Raw genomic sequence first — 21,212 nt, forward strand, 5'->3', positions numbered from 1 at the left:
GGTCGGTTGCAGTGAAAAACTCGCTCCCTTAAGTCTAAATATGGGCTGTATACTACAGGTACTCATTTGGAGCAGTTTTAATGTTTAGGTTGTATTTTCAGCTGTGCTTATGGTGAACTCGGGTTATACTCGTCTCTGGTGCAAAACTGTATTTCTCCTAGAAGCCACTGTAACTTGTACATGCGTTCATTTGTTTGGTTCATCTTGCAGCCCGTATGCACTCCAGGTCTGAATCCAGCTTGCTGTACACAATATTGACTCTTGTGTGGCTACCTTTCATGTGTGTGTACTCGAGTAACACCGAGTCAACATGCCAAACCACGATAATCCACTGAAGACTTCAAAGCTGCAGCTATATTTATATGTTTACAACAGGGCATAAGCTACTACGGTATATGAAACACACAGTATTTAGTTATTTAGAATACTTAGCAATTTTTCCACAGCTGAACCTTTTTGTAAAATTTCAACTGTGGACAGAAATTCGGCAAATAACGGTCCTTCTTTCAGTTGACTTTCAGCACAACACAGACAGGCGCTTTTAGATATTTTGCCACGGGTTCATTTCGGAGTCTTTTTGACTCTATACCAAGTGCACAAATCTGTGTGTGTGTGTGTGTGTGTGTGTGTGTAGAGTGATTTGGTCTGTGGTGCTGTCATTATGTAAACACACCTCCTCCTGTTTTTCCTCACAGCCAGAGCAACAAAACATAACCCGTCAAAAGTTCTTCCAAACCGCCGCCACCGCCTTCCCCGTCATGCCTGGATGCCACTCGTCTAAGAATCAAAACTCCCACGGATCACGAGTAGTTAGTTTTAACGTTAACACAATGTTTAACGTAGTTTTCATGTTCCTGTTTGCAACTCCGGTTGGCTCGAAAATGCTGTATTACCTTGTATGGTAACAAAATGTCTGTTTGCATTATATGGTACTGTTGGTTGGCTTGAAACGATAGAAACATCTTTAAACTCGAAAATAATTTAAGTGTCGCTTTGATTCAGGACGCAACTTGAGTACAGTGGATATGAAGTGTACATACCCTGTTAAAATGAGAGTTTTTTCTGATGTAAAAAAAATGAGACCAAGATAAATAACTTCAAAACTTTTTCCACCCTTTTAATGTGACCTATAACCTGTAGACTTCAACTGAAAAACAAACAAAATTAGCGGTAAAAAAAAAAAAAAACTTACAATAAGCTGGTTGCATAAGTGTGCACACCCTTAAACTAATACTTTGTTGAAGTAGGGTATTAGGCAGAAAAAGAAATTTACCAGTCAAAAATAATATTTTATATAATCCTGATAAGCGCCGCAGGTGCGAAGACGAGCGCCGCAGGCGCGAAGTCCCTCTAGGGGGGTCTGGGGGCATGCCCCCCCAGAAAATTTTTGAAATTTAGACTTCATTTCCTGCATTCTAGGACATTTTCAGGGTGAAATGGCGTGTAATTTTTGATCAAAAATATTGCATATTTTTACTTTGTATTTTTTTCAGTTTCACTCCTGAATGTATCAGATGTATGTATGGTGTTTGATTTGGTAACAAAAGTGAAAAGAAAATAAACAACAATGAATTGTATATAATCTTTTGATCTAGTTACAGTATTTAATAAAAAAAAAAACCCAACAGTATTCTATTTTACCATACCCCAATGAACCCCCCTTGTTAATCAATGTATCACACATACCTTTTCTGTCTTTTTGTGGAAAAACGAATCAGTTTTTGTCACATTCAATTTGGGGCGTTTGTTGGGATTCATCTTGATCCAGAAGAGTGAGTCAGCAAAAAAAAATGCGGTTCTCCCGCCAAGAAAGAGGAAACTACAACGCAGGGTGTTTGGCAATTTTCGACCAATCAGAATTCGCGATTTATTCAGTCCGCATGTTACAAGATTCAGTGCGGGCCAAAATGGCGGAAACGATGAAATATTCTGATTTTTCATTTCAAGTTTTCAGTATTTTTCGTATTAAACTGTGTTTCTTACGATTTGTAAATGATGGTGGAACCACACACGGACTGGCCATCGGGAGTAGCGGGAGTTTTCCCAGTGGGCCGGTGGTTCAGTGTGGGCCAGCGGAGAAAAAAAAAAAAACAGTTGCGCGCTGGCCTTTAATATGATAAGCAATGTTAACAGTTTCTTTAACAAACTGTTAACATTGCTTATCATATTAAAGGCCAGCGCGCAACTGTAATAAGCAATGTTAACAGTTTGTTAAAGAAACTGTTAACATTGCTTATCATATTAAAGGCCAGCGCGCAACTGTTTTTTTTTTTTTTTTTTTTTTTTTTTTTTTTCTCCGCCGGCCCACGCTGAACCACCAGCCCACCGGGAAAACTCCCGCTACTCCCGATGGCCAGTCCGTGTGTGGGCGGAACATAACTGGATTTATCGGATGACATGTGGGAGTATTCATGTGCGAAAATTTTCGGCATTATCGTCCGTTTCAGTATCCGTCTGTGTGTATACTTGCCCGTTGAAATCGGCAATTGCCCGTCAAATTTACGGGTGGACGGGTCTCTGCCTAATACCTTATGTTGAAGCACCTTTTGATTTAATTACAGCATTCAGTCTTTTTGGGTTCACACCCGCCATCAATTAAAATGACTCTGATTAACCCCAAATAAAGTTCAGACATTTACTCAGTTGCATCCTCCAGCAAAAGCCAGCGTTCACAGAGAGCTTACAAAGCGTCAAAGGGGTCTCATTGTTGAAAGGTATCAGTCAGGAGAAGGGTGCAAAAACATTTCCATAGCATTAGATATACCATGGAGCACAGTGAAGACCGTCATCAAGAAGTGGAGAAAATATGGGACAATAGTGACATTACCCAGAACTGGACGTCCCTCCAAAATCAATTAAAAAACAAGATGAAAACTGGTCAGGGAGGCTGCCAAGAGGCTGACAGCAACACTGAAGGAGCTGCAGGAATTTCTGGCAAGTACTGGCTGTGTACTACATGTGACAACAATCTCCCGTATTTTCCATATGTCTGGACTATGAGGTAGGGTCAAAGAAAAACATCCAGGCCTGGCTAAGTTTTGCAAAAAAAAAAAAATGCATCAACTCTCCCAAAAGCATGTGGGAAAATGTGTTATGATCTGATGAAGCCAAGGTTGAACTTTTTGGCCACGATTCCAAAAGGTATGTTTCGTGCAAAAACACCACTGCGCATCACCAAAAGAACCCCATACCCACGGTGAAGCATGGTGGTGGCAGCATCATGTTTTGGGGTTGTTTTTCTTCAGCTGGAACAGGGGCTTTAGTCAAGGTGGAGGGAATTATGAACAGTTCTAAATACCAGTCAATTCTGGCCCAAAACCTTCAGATGTCTTCTAGAAAGCTGGAGATGAAGAGGAATTTCATTTTTCAGCACGACAAAGACCCCAAAAAAGTTTTGGAACGGCCCAGCCAGAGCCCAGACCTAAATCCAGTTGAAAATCTGTGGGGTGACCTGAAGAGAGCTGTGCACAAGAGCTGCCCTCGCAATCTGACAGATTTGGCGCGCTTTTGCGAGGAAGAGTGGGCAAATATTGCCAAGTCTAGATGCGGCAGGCTGATAGACTCCGACCCAAGAAGACTGAATGCTGTAATTAAATCAAAAGGTGCTGCAACCAAGTATTAGTTTAAGGGTGTGTACACTTATGCAACCAGCTTATTCTATGTTTTCTCCCCCTAACAGATTTGTTTGCTTTTCAATTGAATTGTACAGGTTATAGGTCACATTAAAGGTGGGAAAAGTCTCATCTCATCTCATTATCTCTAGCCGCTTTATCCTGTTCTACAGGGTTGCAGGCAAGCTGGAGCCTATCCCAGCTGACTACGGGCAAAAGGCGGGGTACACCCTGGACAAGTCGCCAGGTCATCACAGGGCTGACACATAGACACAGACAACCATTCACACTCACATTCACACCTACGGTCAATTTAGAGTCACCAGTTAACCTAACCTGCATGTCTTTGGACTGTGGGGGAAACCGGAGCACCCGGAGGAAACCCATGGGGAGAACATGCAAACTCCACACAGAAAGGCCCTCGCCAGCCACGGGGCTCGAACCCGGACCTTCTTGCTGTGAGGCGACAGCGCTAACCACTACACCACCGTGCTGCCCTGGTGGGAAAAGTTTTGAAATTATTTATCATGATCTCATTTTCTTTACATCAGACAAACTGATCATTTTAACAGGGTGTGTGAATTTATTTATTTATTTATTTATTTATCCATCCATCCACTGTAGTTGTTAGTTATTAGGGTGCAACCAAAATTCAATACAGTGCCAGTTTGAAACCAGCTGCTCTGAAAATAAGGTTAAGATAGATGTTACACTTGAAATTACAGTCGAACTTGAGCTCTGCTGGTGCGACCATCAGCTATTCTTTTTCCTTTATGGCATGCTGGATCTAGGCCTGCGCAATGAAACTATATGGATCTGTACTGGCAATAGACACTTCATCAATAGCAATAAGAAAATTGTTTGATCGAATCATACAAATGCGTTAAATGCAAACCACCAGACAAGTGTATGAGGAATACGCAAAGGCAGGTGTGTATACCCCAGGCATGCTCATAATATATCTCTTGATAATGGAATGTGCTACAGGGATGATTAATGGGTGTATTGATCAGTTGCACTGTTGACACGTGACAACAGAAAGGGCATGGAGTGAGAAAATGAGCAGTTTTTCGCACAGGTTTTAAATATACTTATGGTGATAGCCGGGTGGAAAGAGCTGTTATTACATTTGAGCACAAAAGTGATTTCTGAGCACATTGGAACATGCTTCACTTGCACGGATTAAAATTTGCTTAGCTCGCGCTGCTCAGTAAATCATGCATGCTGTCAGCGACAACCACGGGCTTCTGAAAAAAGACTATCATTTTTTGGCTTGAAAAGAAGCACACAAAAGCAAAAATGGCCTGTTAATTTCTATTAATGGCACAAAAACAAATCGAATGAGCAAATGTACATGTCCTTTTAATAATCGCAAGTTAAATAAGCAAGAAATAAAGTAGTATTAAAAAGCCGAATGTGTCAACTGGACTTGAGTGCTCCATGTTGTAATGGTAATGATGATAACATGGAACGTGCACATTAATTAAGAAAGTCTACAGCGTAAAAGCGCTGTTCATGTGGTCAGCTGTTGGGCCGCTCATTCCAGCACAGCACGGCTCTGTGTAGCGATTACAGTACGTCATGTTCATTATTATTTGTCTATCACTCTCTCCTCGTTCTTCATAATTGTTTGTAAATGTGATTCATCAGATATGCTTTGGAGGCCGTTAATATTCCTTTCATGTGAAGTCTGTGTGGGGAAGCACTGTGCAGATGATGAGGAAATTGTTGATAAAAGTAAGGTGTTTTAAATTCAGAATGAAGTGGTTAAATGCAACCTTATCACCTGGTAATTATTTTAAAAAAATAGGTTATTAAAAATGGTCAATAATATTTAATCATGATAGATTTTTCCAGCGGCGGCACGGTGGTGTAGTGGTTAGCGCTGTCGCCTCACAGCAAGAAGGTCCTGGGTTCGAGCCCCGGGGCCGGCGAGGGCCTTTCTGTGTGGAGTTTGCATGTTCTCCCCGTGTCCGCGTGGGTTTCCTCCGGGTGCTCCGGTTTCCCCCACAGTCCAAAGACATGCAGGTTAGGTTAACTGGTGACTCTAAATTGACCGTAGGTGTGAATGTGAGTGTGAATGGTTGTCTGTGTCTATGTGTCAGCCCTGTGATGACCTGGCGACTTGTCCAGGGTGTACCCCGCCTTTCGCCCGTAGTCAGCTGGGATAGGCTCCAGCTTGCCTGCAACCCTGTAGAAGGATAAAACGGCTAGAGATAATGAGATGAGATGAGATTTTTCCAGCTGTATCGCCCAGCACTAGTTGAATCTGTTTTGATTATCAAAATATATAATTAATGGGTCACATTGCAGGGTCACAGCTCCGAAGTCCACAGTTTAATCCTGAGCTTGACTTGTTCTGTGACAAGTTTCACCTGTTTGTGTTCTTTTGAGTTTCCTCCGATCATTTCTGAATAATATGCTAGTTGATGAATGAATTGATTGATGACCTTTTTTTTTTTTTTTTTCCCCCCCTCCCCTGTCTGTTCCAGCATGTCTGCATCATCAGCCTCGGGTAAAAAAAACCCAGTGGATTATGGGGTACAGATCCGCTTCATAAATGACCTGCATGATGGTGGAGGTGGAGGGCATCGAGATGGCTCGGGGAAATCCTCGTCCCGCTATGGCGTGGCTGTCAGGGTGCAGGGCATCGCGGGACAGCCGTATGTAGTGCTCAAGGATGGAAAGAAGGGCGACTCTTATGGAGTGCAACTCCGAACCCCAAATTACAGCAGCTTGCCCAGGTAACACATTTATACTTACAGTGTATCAACCTTTTCTGCCCATTTCCACCCTTTTGGTTATACAGTGCTGAGCGTAAATGAGTGCACCCCCTTTGAAAAGTAACATTTTAAACAATATCTCAATGAACACAAACAATTTCCAAAATGTTGACAAGACAAAGTTTAATATAACATCTGTTTAACTTATAACGTGAAAAATAATATAAACTTAGATTACACATTTTTCAGTTTTACTCAAATTAGGGTGGTGCAAAAATGAGTACACCCCACAACAAAAACTACTACGGTACATCTAGTGCTTTGTATGGCCTCCATGAGTTTTAATGACAGCACCAAGTCTTCTAGGCATGGAATGAACAAGTTGGTGACATTTTGCAACATCAATCTTTTTCCATTCTTCAACAATGACCTCTTTTAGTGACTGGATGCTGGATGGAGAGTGATGCTCAACTTGTCTCTTCAGAATTCCCCATAGGTGTTCGATTGGGTTCAGATCAGGAGACATACTTGGCCACTGAATCACTTTCACACTGTTCTTCTTCAGAAATCCAACAGTGGCCTTAGATGTGTGTTTAGGATCATTGTCATGTTGGAAAAGTGCACGAGGACCAAGGGCACGGAGTGATGGCAGCATTTTCTCTTTCAGTATAGAGCAATACATCTGTGAATTCATGATGCCATCAATGAAATGCAGCTCCCCGACACCAGCAGCACTCATGCAGCCCCACATAAGGACATTGCCACCACCATGTTTCACTGTAGGCACCAGGCATTTTTCTTTGTATTCCTGACCTTTGCGACGCCATACAGTTTTGAAGCCATCAGTTCCAAAAACATTTATCTTTGTCTCATCACTCCAGAGTATAGAGTCCCAGTAGTCTTCACCTTTGTCAGCATGGGCCCTGGCAAACTCTAGGCGGGCTTTTTTGTGCCTGGGCTTTAGGAGAGGCTTCTTTCGTGGACGGCATCCATGCATGCCATTCCTCTGCAGTGTACGCCGTATTGTGTCACAGGAAATAGTCACCCCAGTTTGGCTTTCTACTTCTTCCGATAACTGCAGTGAACTTGCATGCCGATTTTCTTCAACCCTTCTTATCAGAAGACGCTCCTGTCGAGGTGTTAACTTCCGTGGACGACCTGGACGTCTCTGAGATGGTTGCAGTTCCATCTTTCTTAAATTTTTGCACCACTTTTGCTACAATATTCTGACTGATAAGTAAAGCTTTGCTGATCTTCTTGTAGCCTTCACCTTTGTGGTGTAAAGAAATGATATTTTCTTTGGGGAATTCTGAAGAGACAAGTTGAGCATCACTCTCCATCCAGCATCCAGTCACTAAAAGAGGTCATTGTTGAAGAATGGAAAAAGATTGATGTTGCAAAATGTCACCAACTTGTTCATTCCATGCCTAGAAGACTTGGTGCTGTCATTAAAACTCATGGAGGCCATACAAAGCACTAGATGTACCGTAGTAGTTTTTGTTGTGGGGTGTACTCATTTTTGCACCACCCTAATTTGAGTAAAACTGAAAAATGTGTAATCTAAGTTTATATTATTTTTCACGTTATAAGTTAAACAGATGTTATATTAAACTTTGTCTTGTCAACATTTTGGAAATTGTTTGTGTTCATTGAGATATTGTTGAAAATGTTACTTTTCAAAGGGGGTGCACTCATTTACGCTCAGCACTGTATACTCCAGATGTTTTGGTCACATCACTACATCATTACAGGATGCATTTAAGACTTTATCCATCACAATGTACATGCAGTAGCCTGAAAGTCTCTCCATGTGCTTTTTTTAATATGTAACCTGGCACTAAATGAGCAAGTTGTGTTCAGATGAGTAAACAGGCTAATGACGAACACAGTGTGAACCCAAGAAGCTGAACATTGTGTTTACTTTAAGCCACTTGTGCTTTTTTTTGTAGGCAATGTTTTTTAAAGATTGCCAATAAAACATTATACCATAGCACTGTTGAAATCTGATTGGTCAGATGTTGTTGATTTAGCAACTGCTGTTTGTAGAAAATTATAGAACTGACTGCGTGCAGCTGAAAAACAGATATTTATATCGACGCACTTGTTTTTAAAAATATTGTTTCTATAACAGGGATGGCAATTTTCCGCCGAACGGCGGAAATCTGCCGTTTTGAATTTCAATTTTATCATTTTTGTGGAACGTCTAAATCCGTAGAGAAAAGTTTTTTGGGGGGGGGGGTTAGGTACCTAACTTTTATTGCTGCTACCGAGATTAGTGTCAAATCGTATCGAAACCACATGTCTCGCGAACAACGGAAGCTTCTATATCGAGTGTAACAATGAAAATAAGCAAACGAGTCTGTGATTGGTTGCGAAGTGAAGGATTCAACCAATGCGAAAGCATGTTTCATTTCACTGGCCGCCATTTTGCCTTTAGCTAAATGTCTTGCATGAGGTTTTGAGAGCATTGTTTTCCTCGGAAATATGAAGTTTTTATCACGAGATCAAGAAGCATCGGTGGCTGAATGACAATGTCAAGAACAAATTTCGTTGGGATTGGCTACAGCGGACAGTTACTACGAAAGTGAAACTTGGAAAAAAGATCGAGGAGATCAGCGAGACGCTTGAACAGTTTATCAAGAAGTGCGATTTGCCTGGCAAAGCATTTTGCATTTATTGTAACGATGTGATCAACTACGGATCCCGTGGCTGTGTGGCATTAATTGACCGTGCTTCTAAGGTCAAGAAACACTCGGATGTTATTGCACTTCGTAAATATGCCTGGGGCAGTCAGAGTAAGTTGTCTTTTTTTCAATTAAACTTTAGATACTTACTTATTTTCATCATGTATTTTTCACACAATATACATGTAAAATGGCTAGAAAATAGGTAGAAGAGGCTAAAAAGGCTAAAGCTTCAGGGGGGCTCCGCCCCCCTGAACCCCCCGTTCGGAGTTTCAGCTGAAATAAAATTTTCCTGTTGCCATCCCTGCTATAATAACGGCTCATTCACGGACTTGTAATGCAGAGGCTTCACATATTTAAGACTAATAATAAATGGATTAAAATAAACTAATAATTATTCGATGAAATCGAGCCCTACAGGAGCTGATGGCCAACGAGGTGCATAGCACCAAGTTGGCTATAAACCATGTATGACAAGTTTGAGTGGAATAACTGGTTTATTGTATCCACGTTCACTGGATTTTGAGAAATGGAGGGTTTTTTTTTTGCAAATTTGATAAATGAAAACTTTTAGACAAAACGTTCAACAAAATCAGTTCCACTGAAACAAATTTGGCAAAATGACCATAGCAGTTTGTGAAAAATGCTATGATGATTCTTGAAAAAAAATGCGTTACTACCATCAAATACTTCTTATTCCTTTTTTTTTTCTCCTTCCCCCTCTTCCCTTCTTTTGTATTTTTCGGGGGGGTTGTTTCCGAGTAGAGTTTTTATTTCATCTTTCTGTTGGTTCAGTAACACGCTCCGACATTGGTTTTCTCTACTCATGGTATATGAGCTGTTAGCCTAGTAGTAGAGTAGCCAATTAGAGTGCGCAATTGCGCATATCCAGTGAATGTAGATAGAATAATTAATAATTTGCCAAAGACAAAACAAATATCAGTTAATGGTAACGGAGATGAAGTTGAGGTTATTATTCACTAAGCCTGAGGCAGATAATTGTTTTAGTATAAATACACAGGCGATTTTATTTATTTATTTATTTTTATTTTTTTTTTAAATCTTATTAAAAAAATATATTTCAAACTTCAACAGCATTATGCAAATGTGATGTGTGCAGACTTGTGACTTATCTATGGTGACTCGCATAAAATACTTTGTTTTGAAATGGATAAAATAAATCCCAATTCCCACCTTGCCTTTGAATAGTTTTAGACCAAACTTGGGAGCATCTTTTGTGCTTTTAGGAACAGCATTTTCTTTCATCATTTGTAATTCTTCCTCACTTACGGTGACGAAGCGATTGGACGCCATTTTGCCGACTCACTCAAGGTGATTATCGAGAAATAGTCTGAATCTCTCAACCAATCAGCATGCACAATTTCCTATGATCACCTCCATATTTACAGTGGTGCTTGAAAGTTTGTGAACCCTTTAGAATTTTCTATATTTCTGCATAAATATGACCTAAAACATCAGATTTTCACACAAGTCCTAAATGTAGTTAAAGAGAACCCAGTTAAACAAATGAGACAAATATTATACTTGGTCATTTATTTATTGAGGAAAATGATCCAATATTACATATCTGTGAGTGGCAAAAGTATGTGAACCTCGAGGATTAGCAGTTAATTTGAAGGTGAAATTAGAGTCAGGTGTTTTCAATCAATGGGATGACAATCAGGTGTGAGTGGGCACCCTGTTTTATTTAAAGAACAGGGATCTATCAAAGTCTGATCTTCACAACACGTTTGTGGAAGTGTATCATGGCACGAACAAAGGAGATTTCTGAGGACCTCAGAAAAAGCATTGTTGATGCTCATCAGGCTGGAAAAGGTTACAAAACCATCTCTAAAGAGTTTGGACTCCACCAATCCACAGTCAGACAGATTGTGTACAAATGGAGGAAATTCAAGACCATTGTTACCCTCCCCAGGAGTGGTCGACCAACAAAGATAACTCCAAGAGCAAGGTGTGTAATAGTCGACGAGGTCACAAAGGACCCCAGGGTAACTTCTAAGCAACTGAAGGCCTCTCTCACATTGGCTAATGTTAATGTTCATGAGTCCACCATCAGGAGAACACTGAACAACAATGGTGTGCATGGCAGGGTTACAAGGAGAAAGCCACTGCTCTCCAAAAAGAACATTGCTGCTCATCTGCAGTTTGCTAAAGATCACATGGATAAGCCAGAAGGCTATTGGAAAAATGTTTTGTGGATGGATGAGACCAAAATAGAACTTTTTGGTTTAAATGAGAAGCGTTATGCTTGGAGAAAGGAAAACACTGCATTCCAGCATAAGAACCTTATCCCATCTGTGAAACATGATGGTGGTAGTATCATGGTTTGGGCCTGTTTTGCTGCATCTGGGCCAGGACGGCTTGCCATTTGCCATCATTGATGGAACAATGAATTCTGAATTATACCAGTGAATTCTAAAGGAAAATGTCAGGACATCTGTCCATGAACTGAATCTCAAGAGAAGGTGGGTCATGCAGCAAGACAACGACCCTAAGCACACAAGTCGTTCAACCAAAGAATGGTTAAAGAAGAATAAAGTTAATGTTTTGGAATGGCCAAGTCAAAGTCCTGACCTTAATCCAATCGAAATGTTGTGGAAGGACCTGAAGCGAGCAGTTCATGTGAGGAAACCCACCAACATCCCAGAGTTTAAGCTGTTCTGTACAGAGGAATAGGCTAAAATTCCTCCAAGCCGGTGTGCAGGACTGATCAACAGTTACCAGAAAAGTTTAATTGCAGTTATTGCTGCACAAGGGGGTCACACCAGATACTGAAAGCAAAGGTTCGCATACTTTTGCCACTCACAGATATGTAATATTGGGTCATTTTCCTCAATAAATGACCAAGTATAATATTTTTGTCTCATTTGTTTAACTGGGTTCTCTTTATCTACTTTTAGGACTTGTGTGAAAATCTGATGTTTTTGGTCATATTTATGCAGAAATATAGAAAATAATAAAGGGTTCACAAACTTTCAAGCACCACTGTATACTAAAAAAGAATAATTGTTGATATGGTGAAGCTTCCTGTAAGGAGCTGTTTAACATAATTGAAGGATCACAGGAGAGTCTTCAGCACTCTGACCAGCTGCGTTTACTTCTACAGAGAGGAGAAAAAGACACTGATGAACAAATGTTTATAGCTACTATAATGGCAGAAATAACAGGAACTAACTTTCCCAACATTTATAAGCAGAATAAAACATTATGCTGTTATTATTGGCAATATGTACATTGTTTCACATATAGTACTGTAATGTTTATCTGACCCTTTAGGAAGCGGGAGGATGGAATCGAGGATGGTTCTTATCTTCCCACCTCAGATGGCAGTGTGTTGCGACGGGCTCAATCTCACGGCTCTCTTCTGGACCGAGAGAGTGACTACAACTCCCCTCCAAACGAGTTTAGGCGCCCTAATGGAGACGGGCGCTCTGGCAGCTACGGCAACTTGGACGGCACGATTGGCGTAGGGATGGAAAGGAACCGGTGGGGAGGCTCCCACCAAGCAGAGCTGAACGGCTCTTTAGAGACGGAAAATCTGAAAGGAATAAGCAACTACTACAAATCATCTTCCGGTACTGTAAGACCTCCACATGACAGACGCACCAAAAATGGAGGAAGTAGTTCTGCTGGACAAGCTGGCAGCATCGGAGGCTCCTCCAGGGGGCGTACTCCTGGTGTTCATGCAGGAAACGAACCAGATACTGCAACCACTGTCCTTTCTTGTGCTCAGTTGGTGCCTCAAAATGAATACGCACCTCCTCCATCATCATCTGCTTCAGGTTACAAGAGACCAAGCCGAACCTCTGGTTCTGTGGCCAAGGTTGCAGCCGTGCCTTCCTCTGGTTTAAATAAGGATTGGTCAACAGTAGATGCGCATGTGAGTGGTGTATCTATCTAACATGATTGTACCGAGCATTGATTTTGAGCTCGAGGGCATTTTTTCTAACTGTGAAACCATTCAATAATGATGACTAGTACAAAGTCTGCAAAATGGTGCTTCATGTTTTACAACTTTTTGTATACACTGTAAACCTTTTTATCTACAACACCTTATACATGGTACTTGTGTATGACGATCTGTCCAGCGCTAGCTATGGATTTTTTTACGCACACATTCCGCAGTATTGGCGCAAAGAAGACACCTCAGTATTTCAGCTTTGGTTGTTTACAACCCCGATTCCAAAAAAGTTGGGACAAAGTACAAATTGTAAATAAAAACGGAATGCAATGATGTGGAAGTTTCAAAATTCCATATTTTATTCAGAATAGAACATAGATAACACATCAGATGTTTAAACTGAGAAAATGTATCATTTAAAGAGAGAAATTAGGTGATTTTAAATTTCATGACAACAACACATCTCAAAGTTGGGACAAGGCCATGTTTCCCACTGTGAGACATCCCCTTTTCTCTTTACAACAGTCTGTAAACGTCTGGGGACTGAGGAGACAAGTTGCTCAAGTTTAGGGATAGGAATGTTAACCCATTCTTGTCTAATGTAGGATTCTAGTTGCTCAACTGTCTTAGGTCTTTTTTGTCGTATCTTCCGTTTTATGATGCGCCAAATGTTTTCTATGGGTGAAAGATCTGGACTGTAGGCTGGCCAGTTCAGTACCCGGACCCTTCTTCTACGCAGCCATGATGCTGTAATTGATGCAGTATGTGGTTTGGCATTGTCATGTTGGAAAATGCAAGGTCTTCCCTGAAAGAGACGTCGTCTGGATGGGAGCATATGTTGCTCTAGAACCTGGATATACCTTTCAGCATTGATGGTGTCTTTCCAGATGTGTAAGCTGCCCATGCCACACACACTAATGCAACCCCGTACCATCAGAGATGCAGGCTTCTGAACTGAGCGCTGATGACAACTTTGGTCGTCCTTCTCCTCTTTAGTCCGAATGACACGGCATCCCTGATTTCCATAAAGAACTTCAAAATTTGATTCGTCTGACCACAGAACAGTTTTCCACTTTGCCACAGTCCATTTTAAATGAGCCTTGGCCCAGAGAAGACGTCTGCGCTTCTGGATCATGTTTAGATACGGCTTCTTCTTTGAACTATAGAGTTTTAGCTGGCAACGGTGGCTGGCACAGTGAATTGTGTTCACAGATAATGTTCTCTGGAAATATTCCTGAGCCCATTTTGTGTTTTCCAATACAGAAGCATGCCTGTATGTGATGCAGTGGCGTCTAAGGGCCCGAAGATCACGGGCACCCAGTATGGTTTTCCGGCCTTGACCCTTACCCACAGAGATTCTTCCAGATTCTCTGAATCTTTTGATGATATTATGCACTGTAGATGATGTTATGTTCAAAGTCTTTGCAATTTTACACTGTCGAACTCCTTTCTGATATTGCTCCACTATTTGTCGGCGCAGAATTAGGGGGATTGGTGATCCTCTTCCCATCTTTACTTCTGAGAGCCGCTGCCACTCCAAGATGCTCTTTTTATACCCAGTCATGTTAATGACCTATTGCCAATTGACCTAATGAGTTGCAATTTGGTCCTCCAGCTGTTCCTTTTTTGTACCTTTAACTTTTCCAGCCTCTTATTGCCCCTGTCCCAACTTTTTTTGAGATGTGTTGCTGTCATGAAATTTCAAATGAGCCAATATTTGGCATGAAATGTCAAAATGTCTCACTTTCGACATTTGATATGTTGTCTATGTTCTATTGTGAATACAATATCAGTTTTTGAGATTTGTAAATTATTGCATTCTGTTTTTATTTACAATTTGTACTTTTGTCCCAACTTTTTTGGAATCGGGGTTGTACACTGAACCAAATAAAGCTGGGATGAAGCTGTATCAGTGTGTCTTTTTACATTGCGAGCCGTCATTCTGCAACCAGAGGCGTGATGTCACAAAGGAGCATCAGCATCTAGGGTGACACATGTACGCGTTGGAAATATGAATACTCCAAGCATCCCGGCGCTGCTTTCAAAACATCTGTGGGTGAACGGCGTGTCGAGGAGGTGCTTTTGTTTGTCGTCACAGTTTATACCGTACCAATATTTTAAACGCAAGCAAATTACTGAGCATTGTATGCAACATGTAATCACTTTTTCATTACTTAATTCATGTTTGTTTGAGTCCTTTAGTTCATCCGGCTTTTTGGGAGAAAAAGTGTCTTGGAAAACTGCGCTTAGAAACACGTACATACACCGAGAGGTAGGGAGAGGTAATGAGGAAGAGGGGAGTGGAGAGACTTGTGCAAGCAAAATGTTTTGATCAGAAATATCTTGAGGAGAAGGTGAAGTAGGAAGTGATTTGAGGCAGAAAAGCGTGTGGGTCTTGGGCGCTGTAGACGAAGACATTTAAATTCATGCTGGTCTCGGAAAGAAGAATGTCAGTGTCAAAAATGTTGCACCCCTTTTCTGCTGTGCCACCTGTTTCTTTTACACAGATGTCAATACCAGCTCTGTTACTACCAGTCATTCGGACTCCGAGGCAGAACACAGACCCCATGTTCTGTCCGTATTCAGATGTTTAATGCAGAATGCGAGGCGGAATAAAGGAACGATTTCCACCTTGAACAGGCTGCGTAAAAGAGGCGACTTGTATTTGATGCTAAATTACAAGTATGCTAACATTTTAATGAATGTAACAATGTTGCAGGCTTGTAGTACTTGAGTCCAACTCGTGCCCTAATTTTAAGGACCTGTGACTTGACTCGGACTTGAGCACTGATTACTTGGACTCGTGCATTAACTGTATTCGGACTCGTAAACTGGAGACAAGGACTCCGATTTTTTTTTTCTTTATTTTTTGTAACATGCCATAATAATTTGGCATAAGATATTTATATCTACATTCATTTTTATACTAATTTTGTGCAAGAGTGTCACACCTGCGCGCCTTGGCACGTGAATCAGACTCTCGGGCGTGCGCCAAGCGGACCCTCGCGCCTGCGCTGTAAACAACTCTCACCTGCACAGGATTTAGTCCTAATCAGCGCGCCTATGTGAAAATGCACTTACTTTGCGAAGTATTGAATTGCATTGCTGACACGTTACCGAGCCTTATTTCCTTGTTTGGTTTCCTGATCTCTGATTTCCTGTTTCTCATCTTTGATTCTGCCGAGTCTACGATAGCTTGTTTGTGCCTCGCTCGACCTATTGCCTGGTTCACTGTGTTACGATTTTACCTGCCATTCTGGATTGTTTACCTGTCATCACTTATATTAATAATCACACCTTCTGCACTTACAGCCGTCTCCCAACCATCTCTGACAGAATACTTTGCACTCCCTGATAAAGAGAATGCACATTCACCTGTTCAGGAACAAGCTAATGTTAATGGCGCTAAAACAGCCACTGTCAAATGGTGCGGTTGGAGTCTTGTTCACAGACTCGACTCATCTCATTATCTCTAGCCGCTTTATCCTTCTACAGGGTCGCAGGCAAGCTGGAGCCTATCCCAGCTGACTATGGGCGAAAGGCGGGGTACACCCTGGACAAGTCGCCAGGTCATCACAGGGCTGACACATAGACACAGACAACCATTCACACTCACATTCACACCTACGCTCAATTTAGAGTCACCAGTTAACCTAACCTGCATGTCTTTGGACTGTGGGGGAAACCGGAGCACCCGGAGGAAACCCACGCGGACACGGGGAGAACATGCAAACTCCACACAGAAAGGCCCTCGCCGGCCCCGGGGCTCGAACCCAGGACCTTCTTGCTGTGAGGCGACAGAGCTAACCACTACACCACCGTGCCGCCCCAGACTCAACTCTAATTTTTTTGTAATGACTCGGACTTGAACACCGGGGACTCGAGACTGGACTTGGACTCAAAGTTTAGTGACTCGACTGCAACACCGCACTGTAGCTTTTTAAAAGGTACATTAGGCGCTAGCGTGAATCATGTCAGATATTCGGCATTTCTACAAACTTGCACAGGTAAAAAATAAAACTGCAATTTTTCACAAAGACAGTTGAAGTGGGCGGTGCAAATACTAAGGATCGCTGTCCTGAGCTCTGGAGGCCAGAGAAGGGAGCTGAAGTTGCTCTCAGTGCCAGGTAGCAGTGTTGACGGCAAACAACTGTTTATCAGACTGTTAACAGGAAAGGAAAGCCAAAGTAGATAACTTGGATTCAGAAGTTAGCCATTGAGCAATACTAAAATATGAGTTTTTGCAGTGTTTTATTTTTAATTCAGGGTTCTCCACGGATTGAAAATATAGGGGGGTGGGGGTCAATCGGATGACCTTGAAACACATTTGCATAAATTTACATATGTCATTTGCATACAATTTGCATAAAGTACTCTCAAATAGTAATCATTTAGAATAGAGGAATCAATTGGACTGGTACAAAACACATCATACATCAAACATTACACACTTGCACATCATATTCAGATACATTGAAATGGAACTGGAAAAAAATATTTTTTTTATTTAGCAAACTACAAAAAAAGAACAGAAAAGTAGAGAAAAGTTTTTGTATTAACTATATTCACATTGTTCCACAAAAGCTGACATTGTTTGAAATGGAAATGTAATTGCAGGCACCACTGGAAAAAATAATTTTTTTTTTTTTAGAGAGTAAAGTACATTGAAAAGATGTTTTAACTATATTTACACTGCTCTATGGCTATATTTACACTGCTCCATCCATGTTCACCAGTTAACAGTCTAAGAAGATAAAGAAAAATGACATTGTAATTTAAACTCATTCATACAGACTCAAGCAAAATGCATTGTAATATTACACCGCCTAATATGATCTCTAAAATATGGTTGCACAAAATGCTTTGATATTTGAAAGAAACTAACTCAAAATTACCTGCTTTCCTCTTTTCCTAAACATCCACTTCAACGCTTACGCGTAAAACCGAATCGCTCGAGAGACATTTCAACAGAGTGTACGCACTTCAAGAGCTACAGTAACACTGACGGCCAGGTTATATCCTCACGGTTTTATAGGCAATATCACGCTTGCCGCACCAACTTTTTGAACTTTTTTGTTTTTATCCTTTATTTCTCTGCCGACAATAACAGTTATCTCGAACTTGGTGTCGATTCACACGTTATTATAAAGGCGTGTTATCTCCCGGCGCAAGAACAATGTGTCAAAAACGCCGAAGTGTGAAACGCTTTTCTTAGACTATAATCGTCAGACTGACTAAACTAATTGCTGGTAAATGAGTTTCACACTCGGGTGTTGTCACGTTGTTGGTACTCCAACAGAGAAAGGCTATCTGTCACAGAGAAAACAAAGGGACGTCTCTTCCTTTTGTAAAGGGGTGGCAGAAATTAAACGGGGGCGGGAATCACAGAAAGGGGGGCGGCCCGCACCTCTAAAACCCCTCGTGGAGAACCCTGTAATTATTATGCAATTTTGAGTTAAGCACCAAGCTTCTTGTTTATACGTACATAGCCCAGTTATTTATTTTTAAGGCTTGCATTTTAGACATCTCCATATTCTTATTCCAGTTTTTCATGTAGGCCCATATGTGAGATTTATTTATTTATTTATGTATTTTTAAAGGTCCCATGGTATGGTGGTTTGTTGATGCTTTAAACGGGCTCGTGGAGGTTTCCGGATGTTATATCCGCAGCCTTTCTCGAAATGAACCCTCGGCACGTAGATATAGCCTCCTGGGAGAAAGCCCCATTTCAGCGCTTTTCCCCAGTGCATCGTTTTGCTAATGAGAAGCAGGAGGCGGCGAAGGGTAGAGGGTGGGGGCGGGTCTTATCATTAATATTCATGACATGTAAACGTATTACCTCTGATTGGCTAACAGCACTGTGACGCTACCTCCAGTGGGTCAGAACAAGCGGATGTGGGTGTCTTACTATGGCGAGAGAGAAGGAACAAACCGCGAAGGGAAAAATACCGCGCGCTGACGTCATTAAGGTGCGACGCAAGGAAATAAAATAAATTCAACAAATGTTTGGGTTTTTACTGAACAAACAAATAAAATGAACGAGTGACTTAAAAAAAAGAATGTGGGTGTCTTTGTAAAAACTGTTTTGATTGGCTATTATAACAGAGCATGCTGCATGCTTTTTGGTTTTGTAGCGCAGAGTACCTGGCTAACTGCAGGAAGTGGTTAGCTGCACAGCTAATGTAGCCATTGCAAGGCTAACGTGGCACTGATTTTAAAACACGGCAAAACATAAGCTCATAAGTTACAGTCAATTTCCAGACTAAACTCAGTTTAACAGAGCATGCTGCATGCTTTTTGGTTTTGTAGCGCAGAGTACCTGGCTAACTGCAGGAAGCGGTTAGCTGCACAGCTAATGTAGCCATTGCAAGGCTAACGTGGCACCGATTTTAAAACACGGCAAAACGACTGAACAGTTATACACTTACTTGTTCGGTGTTTGTTGCTGATGTGGCAGGGATGCTTGGTACGGACCCAGGCTTCAGTGATAGTTGATGTGCAAAACCTGCCCTGTACTGTCCCAAGTTGTGGAAACATTCCTCAGGAAAATGCTTCCGACAAACATACACCGTCTTAGGTAGACTCGACGGCGTATTATTGGAGTAAATAAAATTAAGCCACTGCGTCTTCAGGGGATCTCCCGTCGGCAGTAAAAACAGACTCCTTTCTGTGTTGTCACATCCATGTACAGCGCAACTTCCATGTTTGGTGGCAACTTTTGAGCTGGGCGGGCAATCCATACAGTGGGTGGGAATCCAGAGGGGGGGTGTGGGGATCATCTCCCTTGCTGACGTAGGCAAGGGAAGAGTTTATCAATGGGCCGTTTTGACGCGCCATTCTCAAATGTTGGGCATAGTTTGGTTTACACATTATGCAATTTCTAGCCACTGGGGTGACTTAAGAAGGTCAGAGGAACTCATTTTAACGTTAAAAAACCTCAAAGTGAAAATTTCATGCCATGGGACCTTTTTAAGCAAAATATTCAACTGTGCAAACGTTATGATTATTTACAAGGTTGGTTTGTTCCCCAAAGAAGTACTTGTATCTCTACCGTATAACATAAAATACTTAAAATCCTAACAAGTATTTTGATTTAAAACTGGTATCGGTCCCACTCTGACCACAAAGCCTGGCTTAATTGAGCAGAGTTCTTGTTGAAATCGCTCATGTTCAATAGTTGTAATGTAACTGTAGCATGTTACAGAAAGCTGATCCAGCAGACTGGCCTCGCGCTCTCGAGTAAACGTGACTTGAGTCACTGTGGTGTTGTCTGCTGATGGACCCTGTATTCAAATTGTAGGATGAGATAGATGGGTTGTAGATGAGTTCGAGGATTCACGCAGCTCGTTTTGGGATGAATGCATGTCTGTGTGATGGTGTTTTAAAATATGGATGTTCCAGTGATGCTGTATATGAAGGGTGGAGGGAAAAAATACAAATGTAATGTGGGTTGTATTTATTTATTTAACATTAGTTTCATTGTATTATTAAAGATTAAGCAATACTTAAAATGGATGTAAGGATAGAAATGAATTTAGTGTGAGGTTATGTCCGATGCTTCAGCAGGGGTGTGTGTGTGTGTGTGTGTGTGTGTGTGTGTGTGTGTGTGTGTGTGTGTGTGTTGGCTGTTGAATCTCATGTAAAATGTATGGTCTCTGATTTCTGTTTTCAGGTGACTCCTGATCTTTTGAGGGATCAGAGTCAGAGCTCAGGGCCCGAAGTCAGCATTGAGGAGGATCAGATCCAGCAGATCATCTATGGTGTTCTGCGACAGGGGTAAACCTATATCACTTATAAAACTGCATAATGGAAATGCATGAGAAGTCATGCATGTTTAAAGACCCCCATGTCCGTCTAGAAAACAAATGCATGCCAAAATTAAACTAACTTTTTATTTTTGTTTGATCTTCAACCACAAACCAGTCTTGAATGTTTTTGCAGTTTATTCATTATTGAAGAACAGTTAGACATTTTCTCTTTAGAATTTGAGCGAAACTTAAACCTGAGCTCTCCATCCTGTTGCCTTCAGGAGCAGTGATAGCGACGCTGCAATTAAACACAGAGTCCGAGTCATCTGTGATAAGATCCGGGGGCTCAAGGTATGGCACAGGCTTCACTTTACACTCTGTAACGTTACCTTCAGTTCCTTGTTGTGAGGATTTGGTTAGAGTACGTTTGGCTTCTGTACTTAATCTCCATGTGTGGAAACACAAAATGGCGACTTCTGCTTTTCTTCTTTCCTCATTGTGTAACTAGATCTTTAAAATGTTAT

The 21,212-nt window shown here is 41.4% G+C and overlaps 1 protein-coding gene across 2 annotated transcripts in view; it reads left to right on the top strand.

Moving 5' to 3' along the window:
- The window catches only part of LOC132886613 (cingulin), a 113,665-nt gene that overhangs the window by 31,162 nt on the left and 61,291 nt on the right, over positions 1–21,212 (top strand). For both annotated transcript variants that reach the window (XM_060921480.1, XM_060921481.1), the window contains exons 2-5: positions 6,104–6,355; positions 12,316–12,919; positions 20,613–20,716; positions 20,970–21,039. In XM_060921480.1, coding sequence (XP_060777463.1) covers positions 6,105–6,355; positions 12,316–12,919; positions 20,613–20,716; positions 20,970–21,039 — 1,029 coding nt within the window. In that variant the 5' untranslated portion in view covers position 6,104. The remainder of the gene's footprint in view (positions 1–6,103; positions 6,356–12,315; positions 12,920–20,612; positions 20,717–20,969; positions 21,040–21,212) is intronic.

The sequence above is a fragment of the Neoarius graeffei genome, chromosome 5, assembly GCF_027579695.1.
Source record: "Neoarius graeffei isolate fNeoGra1 chromosome 5, fNeoGra1.pri, whole genome shotgun sequence".
NCBI lineage: Eukaryota > Metazoa > Chordata > Actinopteri > Siluriformes > Ariidae > Neoarius > Neoarius graeffei.